Genomic DNA, 18,960 nt, shown 5'->3' with positions numbered 1-18,960 from the left:
ATAACTTGTGTACTTAGATACGCAACAGCACTCTTCACCCCACTGCCTTCAATGTATTGTATTATTTCACTTGTTGCTCAATTCAAGAACTTTACACTTTTGACTCATGACGATTCAAATGCTTCAGACATACAGTAGTATAGGTCAACAGTGTGGGTTGAATACTTAGGCTTCTACTTCCAGCTTATACATACTATATACATTTTACGGACAGTATATTTTACATTAGTTATCTTTTGTTTGTTTTTTTAGTCCCATCCTTCAGCTACCCTCAAACCCTCCCATCTATCTCTGAAGACCATCCAGTTTTGATTTCTAGCTGCAATATATTTTCCCACTGTGCTGTGATGTTTCACAAAAGTTCTGAACCTTTCTATTCTCATAGTTTCTACAGATTGTACATTAAAGATCAACATTTTTGCTAAGAGTATTATTATATTACTGATCGACTGACTCTGACTTTTCAAATCACCCAGCAGCTATTTGCAGAGTTAGCTCAAGTAAATCTTGTATTGTTTTAGCCATTCCTGAACCTGAAACCAAAAACAAGCTACATATGGGCAGTACCAAAACAAGTGATCTAATGATTCTGTCTCTTTGCAGCACAATCTGCAGAGCTGGGATGGTCCTATCCCCCAAATATATAACACTCTATTCGTTGCTAAAATGTTGAATAATAATTTACACCAATTTTGGTCTTTAATGCAGGGCTAACAGACAAGTTCCTTACCTTCTCCCCTTACCACTTGCCTCCTCCTTTTTTGCGGTAATGATGCAATCAGTTGGTTGTAATTTTGGATAGAGCAAAATATATATTTTTTTTTGTTAACTGCATGTGTGACACAACTCCACCAGTCCTATTTATGATATCATTTACAAAGATTTTTCTTCCAAAAAATGATGTTTTGTTTTTAAAATCAATTAGTATATTTGAGTTTAACCATAATATGTGTTCTAATATTGGTTTAGTCTTTTCTGGAGGATTCAACTGAACTGTTCTGTTTGTTCTCATCCATTTATGTCCCTTCTCCTCCATTGTCCTGAGGGAGATTGTTGTTTCTCTGCATCCTGGACCTTTGGGCCTTTCATGAATGACACAAACGACATGATGTAGCTAGCTACACAGTTTCAGACAAGACAGGAAAACAGTTCTGATTCTCATTAAGGTTATTTATCAAAAGATAAATTGACGTTAGCTGAACTGTTTCTCTTTCATACTTTTTATTTCAGCAGAAGAGTTCGGAATAAGCAGAGAGATTGAGTTTCAGAAAGCGATACACTACCAGTCAAAAGTTTTTCTTTATTTTTGCTGTTTTTCAACAGGACAATGACCCAACACACCTCCAGGCTGTGTAAGGGCTATTTGACCAAGAAGGAGAGTGATGGAGTGCTGCATCAGGTGACCTGGCCTCCACAATCCCCCGACCTCAACCCAATTGAGATGGTTTGGGAAGAGTCGGACGGCAGAGTGAAGGAAAAGCAGCCAACAAGTGCTCAGCATATGTGGGAACTCCTTCAAGACTGTTGGAAAAGCATTCCAGGTGAAGCTGGTTGAGAGAATGCCAAGAGTGTGCAAAGCTGTCATCAAGGCAAATGGTGGCTATTTGAAGAATCTCAAATATAAAATATATTTAGATTTGTTTAACACTTCTTTGGTTACAACATGATTCCATATGTGTTATTTCATAGTTTTGATGTCTTCACTATTATTCTACAATGTAGAAAATAGTACAAATAAAGAAAAACCCTTGAATGAGTAAGTGTTCTAAAACTTTTGACCGGTAGTGTAAATTGAATAACTTGTGTGAATTAAATTGGATGAGTGTGGTGTTTATCATTGCAAATGAATTGACCATCCTATCTCTCTAAACTGGCAACCACAAAGCTTAAGCTAAGCCACTGTGTTCACCACTGATACAGTTAGTCTGAAGGAGAGACCAGTCAGACTGCTGAGACATGATACAGACAGTCTGACTGTGAGGAACAATGTGGTGACTAAAAGAGAAACAAGCGACCACCATGCTTCCTCAAGTCCAGCTGTCCAGATTGCATCCTCTTTTTCTGACTCCCCTCCCCCTTTCTTTATATTTGCTCTCAAATCTTTCATTTCCCCCCTTTGAATCATCAATGAGAGTGAATGAGGTGTCAACAATATTTAAAATTCACCAATGGCACATCAGGATGCTGTCCTGTAGAAGACAATGATTCTACATGGAAAAGCTCAAATGGAAAGTGGAAATAAATATCCTTGTTTTTCCACTGTTGAAACATGAAATTGACTTTTAGTAAAAAATAGCATGACTGAAGACATCTTTGACTTCCCCCAAAAGTTGTATCACTTCCCCCTGTTATGTTATTTTCTCTTTTCTAGGCACAGTTCCACTTTCTTTCTGTGAATTTCATCACATACATCAAAACATTAGCACATGACACTTAGAAAGTGTGAGAATTATTTATTGAGTCATTTCCATAAATCCACAGTTACCCTGTGTCTATATGTATCCCCTGTGGTCTAGCTTCCGTCTCTCTAAGCTAGCTACAACAAAGTCAATGGAATGTGATTGGTTTGAACGACTGATCAAAAATATGAAAAAAGTTGTCTACACAAGCTATTCAGCTATTCAGTGTTAACTAGCCTGTAAACGAATTTGGACTGAAACCCCTACTCATACCAAATGTGACTTCCCTCAGAAATTGGCCACATTCACTCGAGACTGACCGGTCACCATTACAGGTCGTGATGCAGGGCCAGAACTATTATCCACTGTGCGCTCGTTGGACTGCGTGGACCGACGATCCCTGTCATCGTTTAGTGCTCTCTGGTACACCCCTGCTAAGCTCTGCCTGAACCTCAACCCTCTCATGTCCAACCCCATACAGAAATACAGCAGTGGGTTCACACAACTGTTGAAGTAGGCAAAGCTTTTGGCCACTGTTAGCCCCACCTTCACCACTGTACTCTTTCTGTTCACCATTTTGGCCAGTAGAAGGCAGTGGTAGGGTGCCCAACACAGGAAGAAGGCACAGACCAGCGATGCCAGGATACGGAGGGGACGTGACTTGCCCGACAAGCGGGTGCGTCGGATGCCCAACCCTGCCAGGACGTAGCAGCAGAGGATGATGAGAAAAGGAAGCAGGAAACCGCATAGGAAGCGGATGGAGTAGAGCGCTAGCTTAGCGCTGTTGTCGCCTTCCGTTGGCTCCTTGACCTCCAGCGAGCACTTGCTCAGATTGTTCTTACCCAGGTAGACCTGGCGGTAGGCAAAGTAGGGGGCACTCAAAATGGCCGCCACCGCCCACACGCCGGTGCTCACCAGGCGGGCAGCGCAGAGTGTCCGGCGGCGTTTGGTAAAGATGGGGTGCCAGACGCACAGTGCCCGGTCCATGCTGATGACGGCGAGCAGGAACACGCTGCAGAACATGTTGGCGTACTTGAAGAAGCCGTTGAACTTGCACAGGAAGATGCCGAATGGCCAGTAGTCGAAGAAGAGCTTCTTGGTCAGCGAGAGCACACGGCTCAGGCAGAAGATGAGGTCGGCCACGGCAAGGTTGACCAGCCACACATTGGTGACGGTGGGGTTGAGCTTGAAGCCCGCCACCCAGATGACCACAAAGTTGCCCGTGGTGCCCAGGACAATGGTCAGCGTGTAGAGGACAATGACGAAGTTGTCCATGATGGCGTCGATGTCCACCACCGTGGCTATGTCATCTCGGCCGGCTGAGGCAAAGAGGATGAACGGAAGGGTGGCGTTGGATGTCATTCTGTAAAAAAGGGCAAGCAGGGTGTGAATATACAGAATTACTTCCTTATACAGTACTACTTCTTGGCTTTCCTCTAGAAGAGTCACATAGTGTAACACTGTGTCACAGCCAGTAACCAGTCAGTTGTTATTATCAGGAAGAGGACTCATAGTCACAAATGGACAGAACTCTATAAATTCTTGACTTTAAGATTAAAATATCTTTAGCTTTTTAGGAAGTATTCTGAATCTTCAGATGGGACGTTGTGTGCCGGGCATGATGTGATCTGTCTATGACAGTCTGTGTCTGAGTCATTCTGTGTCTGTGTCTGGGAATGTGTGTGTGTGTGTATTTGTGTGAGTATGTGGCGGGGGTCTGGTAGTGCACACCACAGGAGGCTGCTGAGGGGAGGACGGCTCATAATAAAGGCTGGAACGGAGTAAATGGAATGGTATTTGATGTATTTTATACCATTCCACTGATTCCGCTCCAGCCATTACCACGAGCCCGTCCTCCCCAATTAAGGTGCCACCAACCTCCTGTGGTGCACACCCACATACTACGCTATTCATCGGATACTGACATACTGTCTGTATTCCACCTAAAACATATCAGTCCAACAAGGAACTTGTAAGAACCATCCTGTTCCTCTTTGCATACATTATCTCCATTTCCTTTCCAGAGGCATACATAGACAGGAACCATATAATGGTTTTGGCTTATGACTGATGTGACCAGTCTCTTGCCCAGGTACCCTCTCATTAAGAGTCAGACCAGAGATACCCGGGTCATAGCCGCGGGAAGTAGGGGTGCTGGGGTTGTTGCAGCACCCTTTGGTGGTGAGATGGTAAATCCGCAGTCAGCACCCCCTAGTCAAAACATCTTCCCGCGGCTATGGCCTGGGTAGTATCTTAGGGCACAGTATCCTGTACCATATACCCATTCCCATCAGTGAGCCAACAGTAAAACAAACATAGTCCTGTTGTCTGGCAACCAATAAGCTTCCAGTCCATATAACTGATGGGGTTTACTTAGGAGCGCGATTATTAGGAATGCGTTATTGTGCCCTGAGCCAAGGACTTACTCCACCTCTCGGATTGTTTTGTGTTTGTGCTTTTTTATGAGCATAGGCTTCTTTGATATGACACTAATACGATTTGCATTCCCGTATATACTTTCGTTGCCATAAAGCTGGCTCCCGGCACAAGTTCAAAGTCAATATTGACAGGCTACATTCATTGGTTGTTCTTTATCAGTTTGAGGATGTATTCCATTCATGGAAATACACCTTACAAAGTAAAATCCGATCATTTGTCCAATGCACTGTCATTGACAAACGTGAGATACTAGTTCTGTTTGATTTCTTTATTGTCAAGATAAAGAATGATGTCTTATTGTTAGATTGACTGACATACTGTGTGTACTGGCGACTTCATGATCTATGTGTCTAGCACAGTGGACTGATAGTTCTGGACTACAGTGTATACATGATGAGGATTTAGTCATTTTGTTACACCTCCTATTTTATGGCACTGTTTGTGTTACTTCTACAATATTTATGCTTGGCTACGTGATTAAATGCTGTTTGCCCCTGCTCGTAAACGTAGAAGAGACTTTGTGTTTTCAATGACTTACTGTTCTTGGCTAAATGAAGTTTCAATAAATGCTGCAAAACAAACCTGCCATATCTAGCCTAGATTTTACTTAATTACAGGGTGTAATTTGCTGGGTTCCTCCCCACCTAAATGTAACATTTTAATCTACAGTAGTAATGTATATCAGTGGCTAATCATTATCCGTCTTGTTGGCAACTCAATTTGAGCTGGCATGTGGTGATATTGCAATGGAACGCAATGGACACAGATAAAGGGTAACATATCTTCTTTGGATAGAGCCTGACAGATGATCTGTATATGTTCAGCTAACTATCCACAGAATATCATCATTTGTCCAGCATAGGCTATAGCATGCTCCTACTGTACGTGTACAGCTTGGGTATAGTATAGCTAGTCAGAAGATAGAGTTACTGCACGTCAAAAGAGTTTACGTTGTCTCTAACTAAATCAAACCAGTCGTCTGTTGATAGCTAGAACATCTAGAGAATATTCTCTCCTGTACTTTCTAAATCAAGTAATTAAAAAAACTAAATGAAAAGTAAAGCCAGAAAATGCTGTATACGGTTGTTGTTATTCATACTGATAATGCTTACCTATGAGTTGAGATGCTCCAGTCGTAGCTGACCAGCACGTTAGCTTCAATGGTTGAACAGAGCTTCGAGGTGCATAGTTCTATGCTGTGTGTCTGTACAGATAGTTGTATCTCTGTGTCCCTACAATCCTCATGGTCTTCTCTGTCCTCTCTGTGTGCATGAGTGTGTCTGTGTGTGCAGGTCTAAATGATCTGGCCCCAAACCCCAAGTCACTGTGACACTTGGGTGAAGTGGCCACAGAAAAGATGTGAGTTCAGTGAACTTCCTCTCTCTCTCGTTCTCTCTCTCTCTCGTTCTCGCTCTCTCTCGTTCTCTCTCTCTCTCTCTCTCTCTCGTTCTCTCTCTCTCTCTCTCTCTCTCTCTCGCTCTCTCTCTCTCTCTCTCTCTCTCTCTCTCTCTCTCTCTCTCTCTCTCTCGCTCTCTCGCTCTCTCGCTATCTCTCTCTCCCCTCTCTCTCTCGCTCTCTCGCTATCTCTCTCTCCCCTCTCTCTCTATCCTTCTCTCTCCCTCTAGAAGGGGCAGGAGTTGGAAGGGGGTGGGGACTACTGACCATGCCTTTCTCGGTCGTTGGACACTCTTCCCTCTTCAACTGGAGTCCTAGAGTGTCCACTTCCTGCCCATATTCTCTATGTTCAGCCAACAGAAACACACAGAATGAGGTGAATGCCCCCAAAATCTACAGTAATGTTCTCACATACAGTGGAGAGAACAAGTATTTGATACACTGCCGATTTTGCAGGTTTTCCTACTTACAAAGCATGTAGAGGTTTGTAATTTTTATCATAGGTACACTTCAACTGTGAGAGACGAAATCTAAAACAAAAATCCAGAAAATCACACTGTATGATTTTTAAGTAATTAATATGCATTTTATTGCATGACATAAGTATTTGATCACCTACCAACCAGTAAGAATTCCGGCTCTCACAGACCTGTTAGTTATTCTTTAAGAAGCCCTCCTGTTCTCCACTCATTACCTGTATTAACTGCACCTGTTTGAACTCGTTACCTGTATAAAAGACACCTGTCCACACACTCAATCAAACAGACTCCAACCTCTCCACAATGGCCAAGACCAGAGAGCTGTGTAAGGACATCAGGGATAAAATTGTAGACCTGCACAAGGCTGGGATGGGCTACAGGACAATAGGCAAGCAGCTTGGTGAGAAGGCAACAACTGTTGGCGCAATTATTAGAAAATGGAAGAAGTTCAAGATGACGGTCAATCACCCTCGGTCTGGGGCTCCATGCATGATCTCACCTCGTGGGGCATCAATGATCATGAGGAAGGTGAGGGATCAGCCCAGAATTACACGGCAGGACCTGGTCAATGACCTGAAGAGAGCTGGGACCACAGTCTCAAAGAAAACCATTAGTAACACACTACGCCGTCATGGATTAAAATCCTGCAGCGCACGCAAGGTCACCCTGCTCAAGCCAGCGCATGTCCAGGCCCGTCTGAAGTTTGCCAATGACCATCTGGATGATCCAGAGGAGGAATGGGAGAAGGTCATGTGGTCTGATGAGACAAAAATAGAGCTTTTTGGTCTAAACTCCACTCGCCGTGTTTGGAGGAAGAAGAAGGATGAGTACAACCCCAAGAACACCATCCCAACCGTGAAGCATTGAGGTGGAAATATCATTCTTTGGGGATGCTTTTCTGCAAATGGGGACAGGACGACTGCACCGTATTGAGGGGAGGATGGATGGGGCCATGTATCGTGAGATCTTGGCCAACAACCTCCTTCCCTCAGTAAGAGCATTGAAGATGGGTCGTGGCTGGGTCTTCCAGCATGACAACGACCCGAAACACACAGCCAGGGCAACTAAGGAGTGGCTCCGTAAGAAGCATCTCAAGGTCCTGGAGTGGCCTAGCCAGTCTCCAGACCTGAACCCAATAGAACATACACAAAAATGTATGCACGCATGACTGTAAGTCGCTTTGGATAAAAGCGTCTGCTAAATGGCATATTATTATTATTATTATTAACATCTTTGGAGGGAGCTGAAAGTCCGTATTGCCCAGCGACAGCCCCGAAACCTGAAGGATCTGGAGAAGGTCTGTATGGAGGAGTGGGCCAAAATCCCTGCTGCAGTGTGTGCAAACCTGGTCAAGACCTACAGGAAACGTATGATCTCTGTAATTGCAAACAAAGGTTTCTGTACCAAATATTAAGTTCTGCTTTTCTGATGTATCAAATACTTATGTCATGCAATAAAATGCAAATTAATTACTTAAAAATCATACAATGTGATTTTCTGGATTTTTGTTTTAGATTCCGTCTCTCACAGTTGAAGTGTACCTATGATAAAAATTACAGACCTCTACATGCTTTGTAAGTAGGAAAACTTGCAAAATCGGCAGTGTATCAAATACTTGTTCTCCCCACTGTATATAAAGTGCCTTCAGAAAGTATTGATACCCTTTGACTTATTCCACATTTTGTTGTGTTACAGCCTAAATTCAAAATGGATTAAATTGATGTTTTGCACAATACCACATAATGACAACGTGAAAACATGTTTTTAGAAATGTTTGCACATTTATTGAAAATTAAATACAGAAATATCTCATTTGCATAAGTATTCACATCCCTGGGTCAATACATGTTTGAATCACCTTTGGCAGCGATTACAGCTGTGGGTCTTTCTGCGTAAATCTCTAAGAGCTGTGAAAACCTGGATTGTACAGTATTTGCACATTCTTCTTCTTAAAATTCTTCAAGCTCTGTTGAGGGGATTGTTATCATTGATAGACAGCCCTTTTCAAGTCTTCCCATTGATTTTCAAGCCAATTTAAGTCAAAACTGTAACTAGGCCACTCAGGAATATTCAATGTCGTCAATATTTTTGTTATGTACAGGCTTCCTTCTTTTCACTCTGTCATTTAGGTTAGTATTGTGGAGTAACTACAATGTTGTTGATCCATCCTCAGTGTGCTCTTATCACAGCCATTAAACTCTGTAACTGTTTTAATGTCACCAGTGGCCTCATGGTGAAATCCTTCCTCTCCAGCAACTGAGTTAGGAAGGGTGCCTGTATCTTTGTAGTGACTGGGTGTATTGATACACTATCCAAAGTGTAATTAAGAAGTTCACTATGGTCAAAGGCAGGGGTGCAACTTTGGTTTTAGAAGTGGGGGGGGACAAACTTATTTTTTATTTTTTATCCAGTCGGATAAACATTCCAAACATTCCAATGATAAAACTGGGGGTGGGGGGGACAAAAATGCAATTTCAGAACGTCCCCAGTGAAAGTCGAAAGGGATATTCAATGTCTGATTTTTGCATTGGAAAACCTCCCTGGTCTTTGTGGTTGAATCCACTCATACAGAGTGAGTCCGTGCAACTTACTATGTGACATTTTTACTTCTGAACATATTTAGGCTTGCAATAACAAAGGTGTTGAATACTTATTGACTCAAGACATTTCAGCTTTTCATTATTTATAAATTTGTAACTCCACTTTGACATTATGGGGTATTGTGTGTAGGCCAGTGACACAAAATCTCAATTTAATACATTTTAAATTCAGGCTGTAACACAACAAAATATGGAAAAAGTCAAGGGGTGTGAATACTTTCTGAAGGCACTGTAAAGTAGTTTCACTTGATATGTTGGTGACATAATGAGATTGGAATGCCCATGAATAAGCCCTTATCTTGACTTGATTACCTACTAACTACACCATAATAAAGTGATGACCTTATGATGAATTGACTGACACATCTAAACGCATCATTCAATTCCTGTTTTTTGTTTTATTACGAAATGAAAGATGTCAATCTTTTAGTTTCATTGCAGATTTGATACAGTATGTGAGAACATAGAGTTAGAGTATATAACTTTCCAAATCTACCAATATCTCTTACTGATGCATGTACTGCACGACTGTATACAGAGCTTTATACAAGCTATCTGCAGGATGCCTCTGGCCCCTGATAGTTTTGGTGGCTCCTACATGGGGATGTTGCACTCTGGTGGCAGACTGTGACAAGTCATCACATTGTGCCTTTTTACAATAAAGTCAGATACAGTTGAAGTCGGAAGTTTACATACACTTAGTTGACAGTGCCTTTAAACAGCTTGGAAAATTCCAGAAAATGATGTCATGGCTTTAGAAGCTTCTGAAAGGCTAATTTACATCATTTGAGTCAATTGGAGGTGTACATGTGGATGTATTTCAAGGCCTACCTTCAAACTCAGTGCCTCTTTGCTTGACATCATGGGAAAATCAAAAGAAATCAGCCAAGACCTGAGAAAAGAAATTGACCTCCACAAGTCTGGATCATCCTTGGGAGCGATTTCAAAACGCCTGAAGGTACCACGTTCATCTGTACAAACAATAGTACGCCAGTATAAACACCATGGGACCACGCAGCCGTCATACCGCTCAGGAAGGAGACTCGTTCTGTCTCCTAGAGATTAACGTACTTTGGTGCGAAAAGTGCAAATCAATCCCAGAACAACAGCAAAGGACCTTGTGAAGATGCTGGAGGAAACAGGTACAAAAGTATCTATATCCACAGTAAAACAAGTCCTATATCGACATAACCTGAAAGGCCGCTCAGCAAGGAAGAAGCCACTGCTCCAAAACCGCCATAAAAATGCCAGGCTACGGTTTGCAACTGCACATGGGGACAAAGATTGTACTTTTTGGAGAAATGTCCTCTGGTCTGATGAAACAAAAATAGAACTGTTTGGCCATAATGACCATCATTATGTTTGGAGGAAAAAGGGGGTCTAGCAAGCCGAAGAACACCATCCCAACCGTGAAACACGGGGGTGGCAGCATCATGCTGTGGGGGTGCTTTGCTGCAGGAGGGACTGGTGCACTTCACAAAATAGATGGCATCGTGAGGAAGTAAAATGATGTGGATATATTGAAGCAACATCTCAAGACATCAGTCAGGAAGTTAAAGCTTGGTCGCAAATGGGTCTTCCAAATGGACAATGACCCCAAGCATACTTCCAGTTGTGGAAAAATGGCTTAAGGACAATAAAGTCAAGGTATTGGAGTGGCCATCACAAAGCCCTGACCTCAATCCTATAGAAAATTTGTGGGCAGAACTGAAAAGGCGTGTGCGAGCAAGGAGGCCTACAAACCTGACTCAGTTACACCAGCTCTGTCAGGAGGAATGGGCCAAAATTCACCCAACTTATTGTGGGAAGCTTGTGGAAGGCTACCCGAAACGTTTGACCCAAGTTAAACAATTTAAAGGCAATGCTACCAAATACTAATTGAGTGTATGTAAACTTCTGACCCACTGGGAATGTGATGAAAGAAATAAAAGATGAAATAAATCATTCTCTCTACTATTATTCTGACATTTCACATTCTTAAAATAAAGTGGTGATCCTAACTGACCTAAGACAGGGAATTATTACTAGGATTAAATGTCAGGAATTGTGAAAAACTGAGTTTAAATGTATTTGGCTAAGGTGTATGTAAACTTCCGACTTCAACTATATATCCTGCCACAGAATGTTGCAGCCAATTGTAAATGTTCTATCGACTGTAGCAAACATCTTATTTGTTCTGACGTTTGTTCTTGGGTAAGCATTAAGCAAGCAGGGTTTGGTGTGATGAGGACAATTTCCTTTATTTCCCAATGCATATAAAAGAAAAGACAGCTTCTTGCTTTGATTAAACACCCAGTGCCATTTTGGATATATCGGTGATCTCAATATCCATGATCTCTTTTACTCAGTTACAGGTAAGGCTTTTTCATTATTTCATCTAAAATACACATTTAGAGTATCTCAGAAGCATTACACTATAAATACAATATCACAAAATCTCATTCACAAATATTGAATCACAATACTACATACTTGAATAGTAGAGAAAGTAGAAATTGTATTGACATGTGGAAATGTGTTACTTCTTTACATTTCAAATTTAGTTTAGGAAAAATGGTACTGATAAACAATTCAATTGTATCAAATATTCAATTGTATGGCAGTTAAACAGTAGTTAAGGTGTTCATAGGTAATTGCTACTTTTTATTTTATTTTACCTTTATTTAACTAGGCAAGTCAGTTAAGAACAAATTCTTATTTACAATGACGGCCTACACGGCCAAATCCGGACGACGCTTGGCCAATTGTGCGCTGCCATATGGGACTCCAAATCACGGCCGGTTGTGATACAGCCTGGAATCGAACCAGGGGATCTCTAGTGACACCTTAAGCACTGAGATGCAGTGCCTTAGACCGCTGCGCCACTCGGGAATCAAATGCTAAACATTCCAGCATTTTTACCTATTTGTACATACACTGAACAAAAATATAAACACAACATGTAAAGTGTTGGTCCCATGTTTCATGAGCTGAAATAAAAGATCCCAGAAATGTTCAATAAGCACAAAAAGCTTATTTCTCTCAAATTTGGTGCAACAAAATTGTTTACATCCCTGTTTGTGAGCATTGATAATCCATCCACCTGACAGGTGTGGCATATCAAGAAGCTGATTAAACAGCATGATCACTACACAGGTGCACCTTGTGCTGGGGATAATAAAAGGCCACTCTAAAATGTGCAGTTTTGTCACACAACACAATGCCACAGATGTCTCAAGTTTTTCAATTGACTGATTTCCTTATATGAACTGTAACTCAGTAAAATCGTTGAAATTATTGCATGTTGCATTTATATTTTTGTTCAGTATAGATTATTCATAGTTATCTCATTCTGATCTACTTTTTCTATCTCTATGTTTATTTGAAGTGTATTCTTACTGCGGAAGGCACCTCAACAACATCACAGATGTGTCTGGGGTTTATTGCTTTCACCACTTTTCTGTTGAAAGGTCAGTTTCTTCCAGATTGTGCATACTGTACTTCCCTCTTAACTGACTTAATGACAATAACATCTCTGCAATGTGTGCTTGTGTGTTTTGACAAATGTGTGTGAGATTGATAAACCTTTGTGTGTGTGTGCAGACAAATGTGTTTTGCTGTTCAGCCTGGCCTCAAAGATTAGATGTAACATAGTAAACATGAATATGTGACACTCAAATTAGTAGGATATGTTACGTTTGGTATGGTTACGTAAGACAGAAGATTACTAAAGCCAAAAACGAAAGGAGGGAGGTTGGTCGGGGAGGATGGGTATGCGTATAACACGAACGTCTAGCAACCCAAAGGTTCGAACAATCACATCAAGGACAACTTTAGCATTTTAGCTAATTAGCAACTTTGCAACTACTTACTACTTTTTAGCTACTTTGCAACTACTTAGCATGTTAGCTAACCATTCCCCTAACCCGAACCTAACCCTATCCCCTAACCCTAACCTCACCCTAACCTACATAGCCACCTAGCTAACGTTTGCCATAACAAAGTGGAATTCGTAACATGTCATATGTATTGCAAATTCGTAAAATACAGTATCAAATGAAATGGATGATGGACATCCACAAATTAATACATACAATTCGAAACGTAACATATCATACTAAATGGAGGGATACAGATGTATTTTTACTATGTTACGTGTATCCCTGAGTCCAGGTTTTGCTGTTCAGTGTTTCTTGATGGTGCTGTGTTCTCCAGGTGCACTCTGCCAACAGTGGATTCTGTGGACGCCCCAAAGCATTGTGGCTGTTGGTGGATCCTGCCTACTGGTCCCATGTAGATTTGAGATCCCTGCTGAGTTTGATGCTGACTTGAAAAACTGCACACCCACTGGGCTTTGGAAAAAAAATCAAATTTGGGGAAATATAGTATTGAGCTCAGCCAAAACAGATGCCCAAAACATCATTAAGGGAGAGATGGTGGGAAATCTGTTGAACAAGAACTGCACCACCATTTTCAACAGTTTCCCTGCAGGATATGATGACACATATTTCTTCAGGCTGGAATGTGCTGGAACAAATCGCCTCAAGTATACTTTCTCCTCAGGAGTAAATATCAGTCATGCAGGTACACTGAATTTGACCTTACCTAAGAGATTTATGATTTCCAATTAAACAAACATTGAGGGCTAAACATTCTAACAAAAGGACTACATTGAACTCTTGTGAATACTAACAGCAAACACAGGTTTAAATGCTTAACATCAGGGCCGGCTCTAGCCCTAAGCGAGATTTGGTTGAGGGGCCCCCTCACCAAGCAGTTCTACACATTGTTGCCATGGGGCAAAGAGCAAGTTTAGCAATTTTATAACTAATCTTGCCATAACCTATGCAATGCTAATGATATCTGAGTTAGAGTGACTAACAAAATCAATGGGGGCCCCCTGGAGGTCAGGTCCACTGAGCACCTGCTTGCTCGGCTAAGATTACTACAATTTTAGATAATTGGCTAGACTAACTTACCAATCTAAAAAATTGTTAGCTGAGATGGCTAATTGAGTGATTGTCAGTGACTGACAAAACAAGAGAAAAACTGCTAATGCACAACCAAATTTCAACCTTGCACATTGTGTATTCTACTATTCTAACTCTCAACAGTAAGTTGAGACCCTGACTGAGTTCCTAATTATATTGCTTATGCCTGGAGCCGGCCCTACTTAACATGAAAAAAAAAGTGATGTTCTAAGCAGAGTTGGTTTCAACCTGGTTGCCCCATACAGTATGCCATTGGGCTATATCCAGGCCTCTTTCTGTCTTGTTATTGATTCTATATCTCTCTCTCTCCCACATATCTTTATTACCCCCAGACACCCCACCCAAACCCCAACTAACCCCTATGGGCAACATCACAGTGGGGGAGCGGGTTAGACTGAGCTGCTCTGCCCCCGCCCCCTGCCCTACGTTGCCGCCCTCTCTGACCTGGACCTCTGGGCTAGGTGGCATTGTTGAGAGCCAGCTACAGGAGGGTTTAGATGGGCTCATGACCATGACCTCCACCCTGACCTTTACTGCCTCCCTCCCCCATCACGGGATGATGATCAAATGTTCTGCCTGCTACACACTGCAGCCAGGGGCCACCACAAAGACGACTCAGGGGAACCTGACCTTCAATGTTCTGTGTGAGAGACCACAATCATATGACCATACTGCAACCATATGACCTCAATTATAAACAGTGGCGTAGTTATACAATGAAACGAAGGAATCTCCTTATTAATTGATCGATAATTGATACTGTTAAGTGCTAAACACTATCAAAGAGCACAGGGCATAAAAAACAAACTGGTTAAACATGAATTAGCAGGTAATAAGCAGCCAGTTAGCTATTCATACCTATGCAATGATTCTTCCCATCCTCATACACTGTATGCGTATCTTCTCAATAGTGCTTTCTAGATCATGTTCTCAATACTATGGCAACCTTCCAGCTCACTTGTGAGACTTCAAAATGACACTAATCATCATAATTTATTTTCTGTTTTCTCTCATTCACATCAATACATTCTATTTCTATCATTCGCACATTCGTTGACACTCACATGACGAACGTTCCCATGTGGGAATTGGTCTTTAATCTTACGGATCAAAATGAGCTCACGTACCTCACAGGAAGTTGATTTAACTGTGTGGATTCTGTCTTCCAGATCCGCCTAAAAACACTGTAGCCCTGTCCAGCCCATCTGGGCCTGTGCCCGAGGGGAGGGCAGTGACCCTGACCTGCCAGAGTGATGCCAACCCACCGGTGGAGCGCTACTCCTGGTACAAAGACATCAGTGGGCAGGTGATCTGGAAGGCCAATGGGCAGACACTGGTCCTCCTGGTCAGTAAGGCAGACAGCGGGCTGTACCTCTGTGAGGCCCACAACCAGAAGGGATCACAGAGGTCAAAGGTCATGCCTCTGGAGTTCGAAAGTAAGTAATTTTGTTCACTTTATGACTAATGCACTACATTTGACCTAATAGTGTACTATATGAAATAGGGTGCCATTTAATTTGTTGAAAAGTGCTGTTGTTGAAAAGTGAACATTGTATCTATATTTTAAATGGTTAACACTCAAGGCAAATGGACAACAAATGAATAGTCAACTTTAAAAAGCCATGTTCTATTCCCATTGTTTTCAGCTGGCCAATGTTCCATGATGGCCCCCTACATCATCTGTGGAGTGATTGTGTTGCTCTATGTTCTGACCGTCACCGTGGATGTGTATAAATACAAAAGGTATCATTATTTACATGTTCATGCCCATCGAGTTTAGGAATACATTTATAGAAAACATTTATAGAAGGACTGTTCCGATCCTCTTTGTTCTAACCCAAGTTCCCCCTTTTTCCTTCCCTAAGTCTGTCCAGAAGACTGAAAGTAAGAGGGACATTTTCATTTTCAGAATATTCTGTTTAACAGAGCAATTTTAAGGCATTGGCAGTAGATGACGCAGTTTGATACTCAGAGTTTGATATGATACAGAGGCAAAGTGTTTCTACGTCAAAGATTCTACGTCAAAGATTCTACGTCAAAGCGTTGACAATTCTTAGTTTGACTATTACACATGTTGAATCTTTGACCAAATTCACTGTGGTTTTGTATAAAACGTGCAACACTAATGCTCCTATTTCAAATGACATTTGATATAGTATTGATACCTCTGATACTGATAGTCTGTTGGAGAAGATATAACTTCTCCATTTAAATACAATTATTTCTCCTCAATATTCCAGCAGCAGCTACAGCTGTCAGAGAAAGGAGACAACACATACACTAACCTAACGATCGCCAGCATCAGCGCTGACTATGACCAACTCCAGGTAATTATAATGAACAATTTCAAATATAAACTCACAACAACATACAATGTTGTAGTTTGTAGGTATTTAAGCTAACTGTTTTATGTGTGAGTATTAATTTGCATGAAGTAAAGTCAAACATCATCAGTGTGCATGTGTGTGCACGCGTGTGTGTGTGTCCATTTACAATGTGTTCCTCTGACAGATGACCAGGGCTGCCCCAGGTGAAAGAGCAGCTCCTTGAAACCACATGGCAAAACAGATCCAGATTTGACCTTTGCATTTTACCTTTGTTGTATGGAAAATGCAAATATCTTTTCATTTTTCTTTCTTTCATATTGTATATTTAGATCGCAAAATACATTATATTATATATTTTAACCTGAATGTCATCACCTCTGCTAGTGTATTTTATCCTGAAAGAGTTCAAAATGACCCAGAGGCGACGTGCAACAGATCTTTTTTAAAGGGGGCACTGATGGCCAAATTGGATGTCTTTGGATTGATATGTAAAATAAACCATATCTTCTGTATTTTCAGTGTACAAATGGATAAACTGAGGAGGTGCCTGCCCCCAGTTTCAATTCTTACACCTCAATGTGTAAGAATATATATCTGGATTAATGCAATGGTTTATGCACTGATATATGTATTTCCTAGCACAAACCATGAAAAACAGCCCCAGACAATTATTGCTCCCGGACGTTTCCACTTCACAATAACTGACCGGGGCAGCTCTAGCAGGGCAGAAATTCGACAAACTGACTTGTTGGAAAGGTGCCACGTTGAAAGTCACTGAGCTCTTCAGTACAGGCCATTCTGCTTCCAATGTTTGTCTATGGAGATTGCATGGCAGTGTGCACGATTTTATACACCTGTCAGCAACAGGTGTGGCTGAAATAGCCGAATCCACTAATTTGAAGGGGTGTCCACATACTTTTGGCCATAGTACTAAAGTGTAGTACTAAATTGTAGTTTAATGTTTTTGGTTTGTGCTTCAGCATCATCAGTGTATTTCTGTCTTCTTCTCTGTATATTATGTTAAACCATGCAGGGGGTTGTGGGTTGTGTCAGTCAGGATTATAATGGGGATAATCAGTCGAATAAATCTCTTAATGCCATTCTACCGTGTTTTCTCTCTTGAAATTCCACACATTCCATTGGCTCCATCAATGAACAGGAAAGAAAGTAGAGGATCGGGTGGGCGGTGGAGGGGAAATGACAAAGCGGGGTGTGATCTGACATCACTTTTCTGCCCCCCCCCCCCCCCCCCCCCCCCCACGTTCTCTGAAGGTTACAAAGTTGGGAACACACACACACACTGGATTATACAATTAAATATGAACAATTGACACAATTATATAATTTCAGTTATCAATTTGTTTTATAAAACTGGTTCGGAAAAATCTGCAATCTGATTGGCACACACACCTTTACATCCTCGGACCGAGGCCCGAACTCAGCGGTCCTCACTGCAGGAACTTCATCCACACTCTCATCAGGTTCCATCTCTGAGCTACTGGAACACATATCCCTCTTTTTGCACTTGATGCCAACCTTCCTCGCCACACTGCTTCCCTCTACACTCAACTTCTTCTCAACAGTCATCACTGCACCTGCCACCACATCTAATTCATCCTCAATCTTGTCACTCTCAATTTCCTCAAATTCTTCCAAAAGTTCTGCAAAATCCCTCATTCTATATTCCCTCATAACCATTTCCACTGTTCTCCTTTTTTTCTCGTCCATCATCTTCTCCTTCACCAGATCTTTCAGAAGGCCTGTGGAATCCCCCACTAACTTTCTTCCTTATTTCCTTTTCCGCCATCTTCTCCAATCGCTCCCGTTCTCCAAAACATTTCTCCCTGTGCAACCTCTCCAACGCCATCTGCCATCTTGACAACAGCTCAAGGTGTCACATGACCGTTTGTCTTGTAAATTAATTGTAAAGGAGAGTTCAAAATGGGGTCCTCTGTAGCTCAGCTGGTAGAGCATGGCGCTTGTAACGCCAAGGTAGTGGGTTCGATCCCCGGCACCACCCATACACAAAAATGTATGCACGCATGACTGTAAGTCGCTTTGGATAAAAGCGTCTGCTAAATGGCATATTATTATTATTATTTAAAAAAAAAAATTGGGGGGGGGGGGGGGGGAATAAAAAACAACTGAACAAAAATATAAATGCAATATGCAACAATTTCAACTATTTTACTGAGTTACATTTCATATGAGGAAATCAGTCAATTAAAATAAATTCATTAGGCCCTAATCTATGGATTTCACATGACTGGGCATGGGCACAGACACATGGGAGCCAGGCCCAGCCAATCAGAATTAGTTTTTCCCCACAAAGGGCTTTATTACAGACAGAA

The 18,960-nt window shown here is 41.6% G+C and overlaps 2 protein-coding genes across 2 annotated transcripts; one reads left to right on the top strand and one right to left on the bottom strand.

The window, feature by feature from the left end:
• Positions 1-2,440: 2,440 nt before the first annotated feature.
• On the bottom strand, positions 2,441-6,119 carry LOC311132378 (fMet-Leu-Phe receptor-like). Its single transcript, XM_084165634.1, has 2 exons — positions 5,951-6,119; positions 2,441-3,762 (listed from the first exon to the last, which is right to left on the bottom strand). The coding sequence occupies exon 2, from the start codon at positions 3,759-3,761 to the stop codon at positions 2,688-2,690; it is 1,074 nt and encodes a 357-aa protein (XP_084021760.1). The 5' UTR covers position 3,762; positions 5,951-6,119; the 3' UTR covers positions 2,441-2,687.
• A 5,499-nt stretch (positions 6,120-11,618) lies between these two features.
• Positions 11,619-17,665, top strand: LOC311132377 (myelin-associated glycoprotein-like). Its single transcript, XM_084165633.1, has 9 exons — positions 11,619-11,666; positions 12,680-12,761; positions 13,507-13,875; positions 14,615-14,926; positions 15,452-15,718; positions 15,929-16,025; positions 16,148-16,166; positions 16,523-16,609; positions 16,794-17,665. The coding sequence occupies exons 1-9, from the start codon at positions 11,643-11,645 to the stop codon at positions 16,830-16,832; spliced, it is 1,296 nt and encodes a 431-aa protein (XP_084021759.1). The 5' UTR covers positions 11,619-11,642; the 3' UTR covers positions 16,833-17,665.
• The last annotated feature ends 1,295 nt before the right edge of the window (positions 17,666-18,960 follow it).

This window comes from Coregonus lavaretus, assembly GCF_964263955.1.
Source record: "Coregonus lavaretus genome assembly, chromosome: 7".
Lineage (NCBI taxonomy): Eukaryota > Metazoa > Chordata > Actinopteri > Salmoniformes > Salmonidae > Coregonus > Coregonus lavaretus.
Note: the sequence above shows the minus strand (reverse complement) of the source record. Positions and strands in the feature narration are given on the sequence as shown.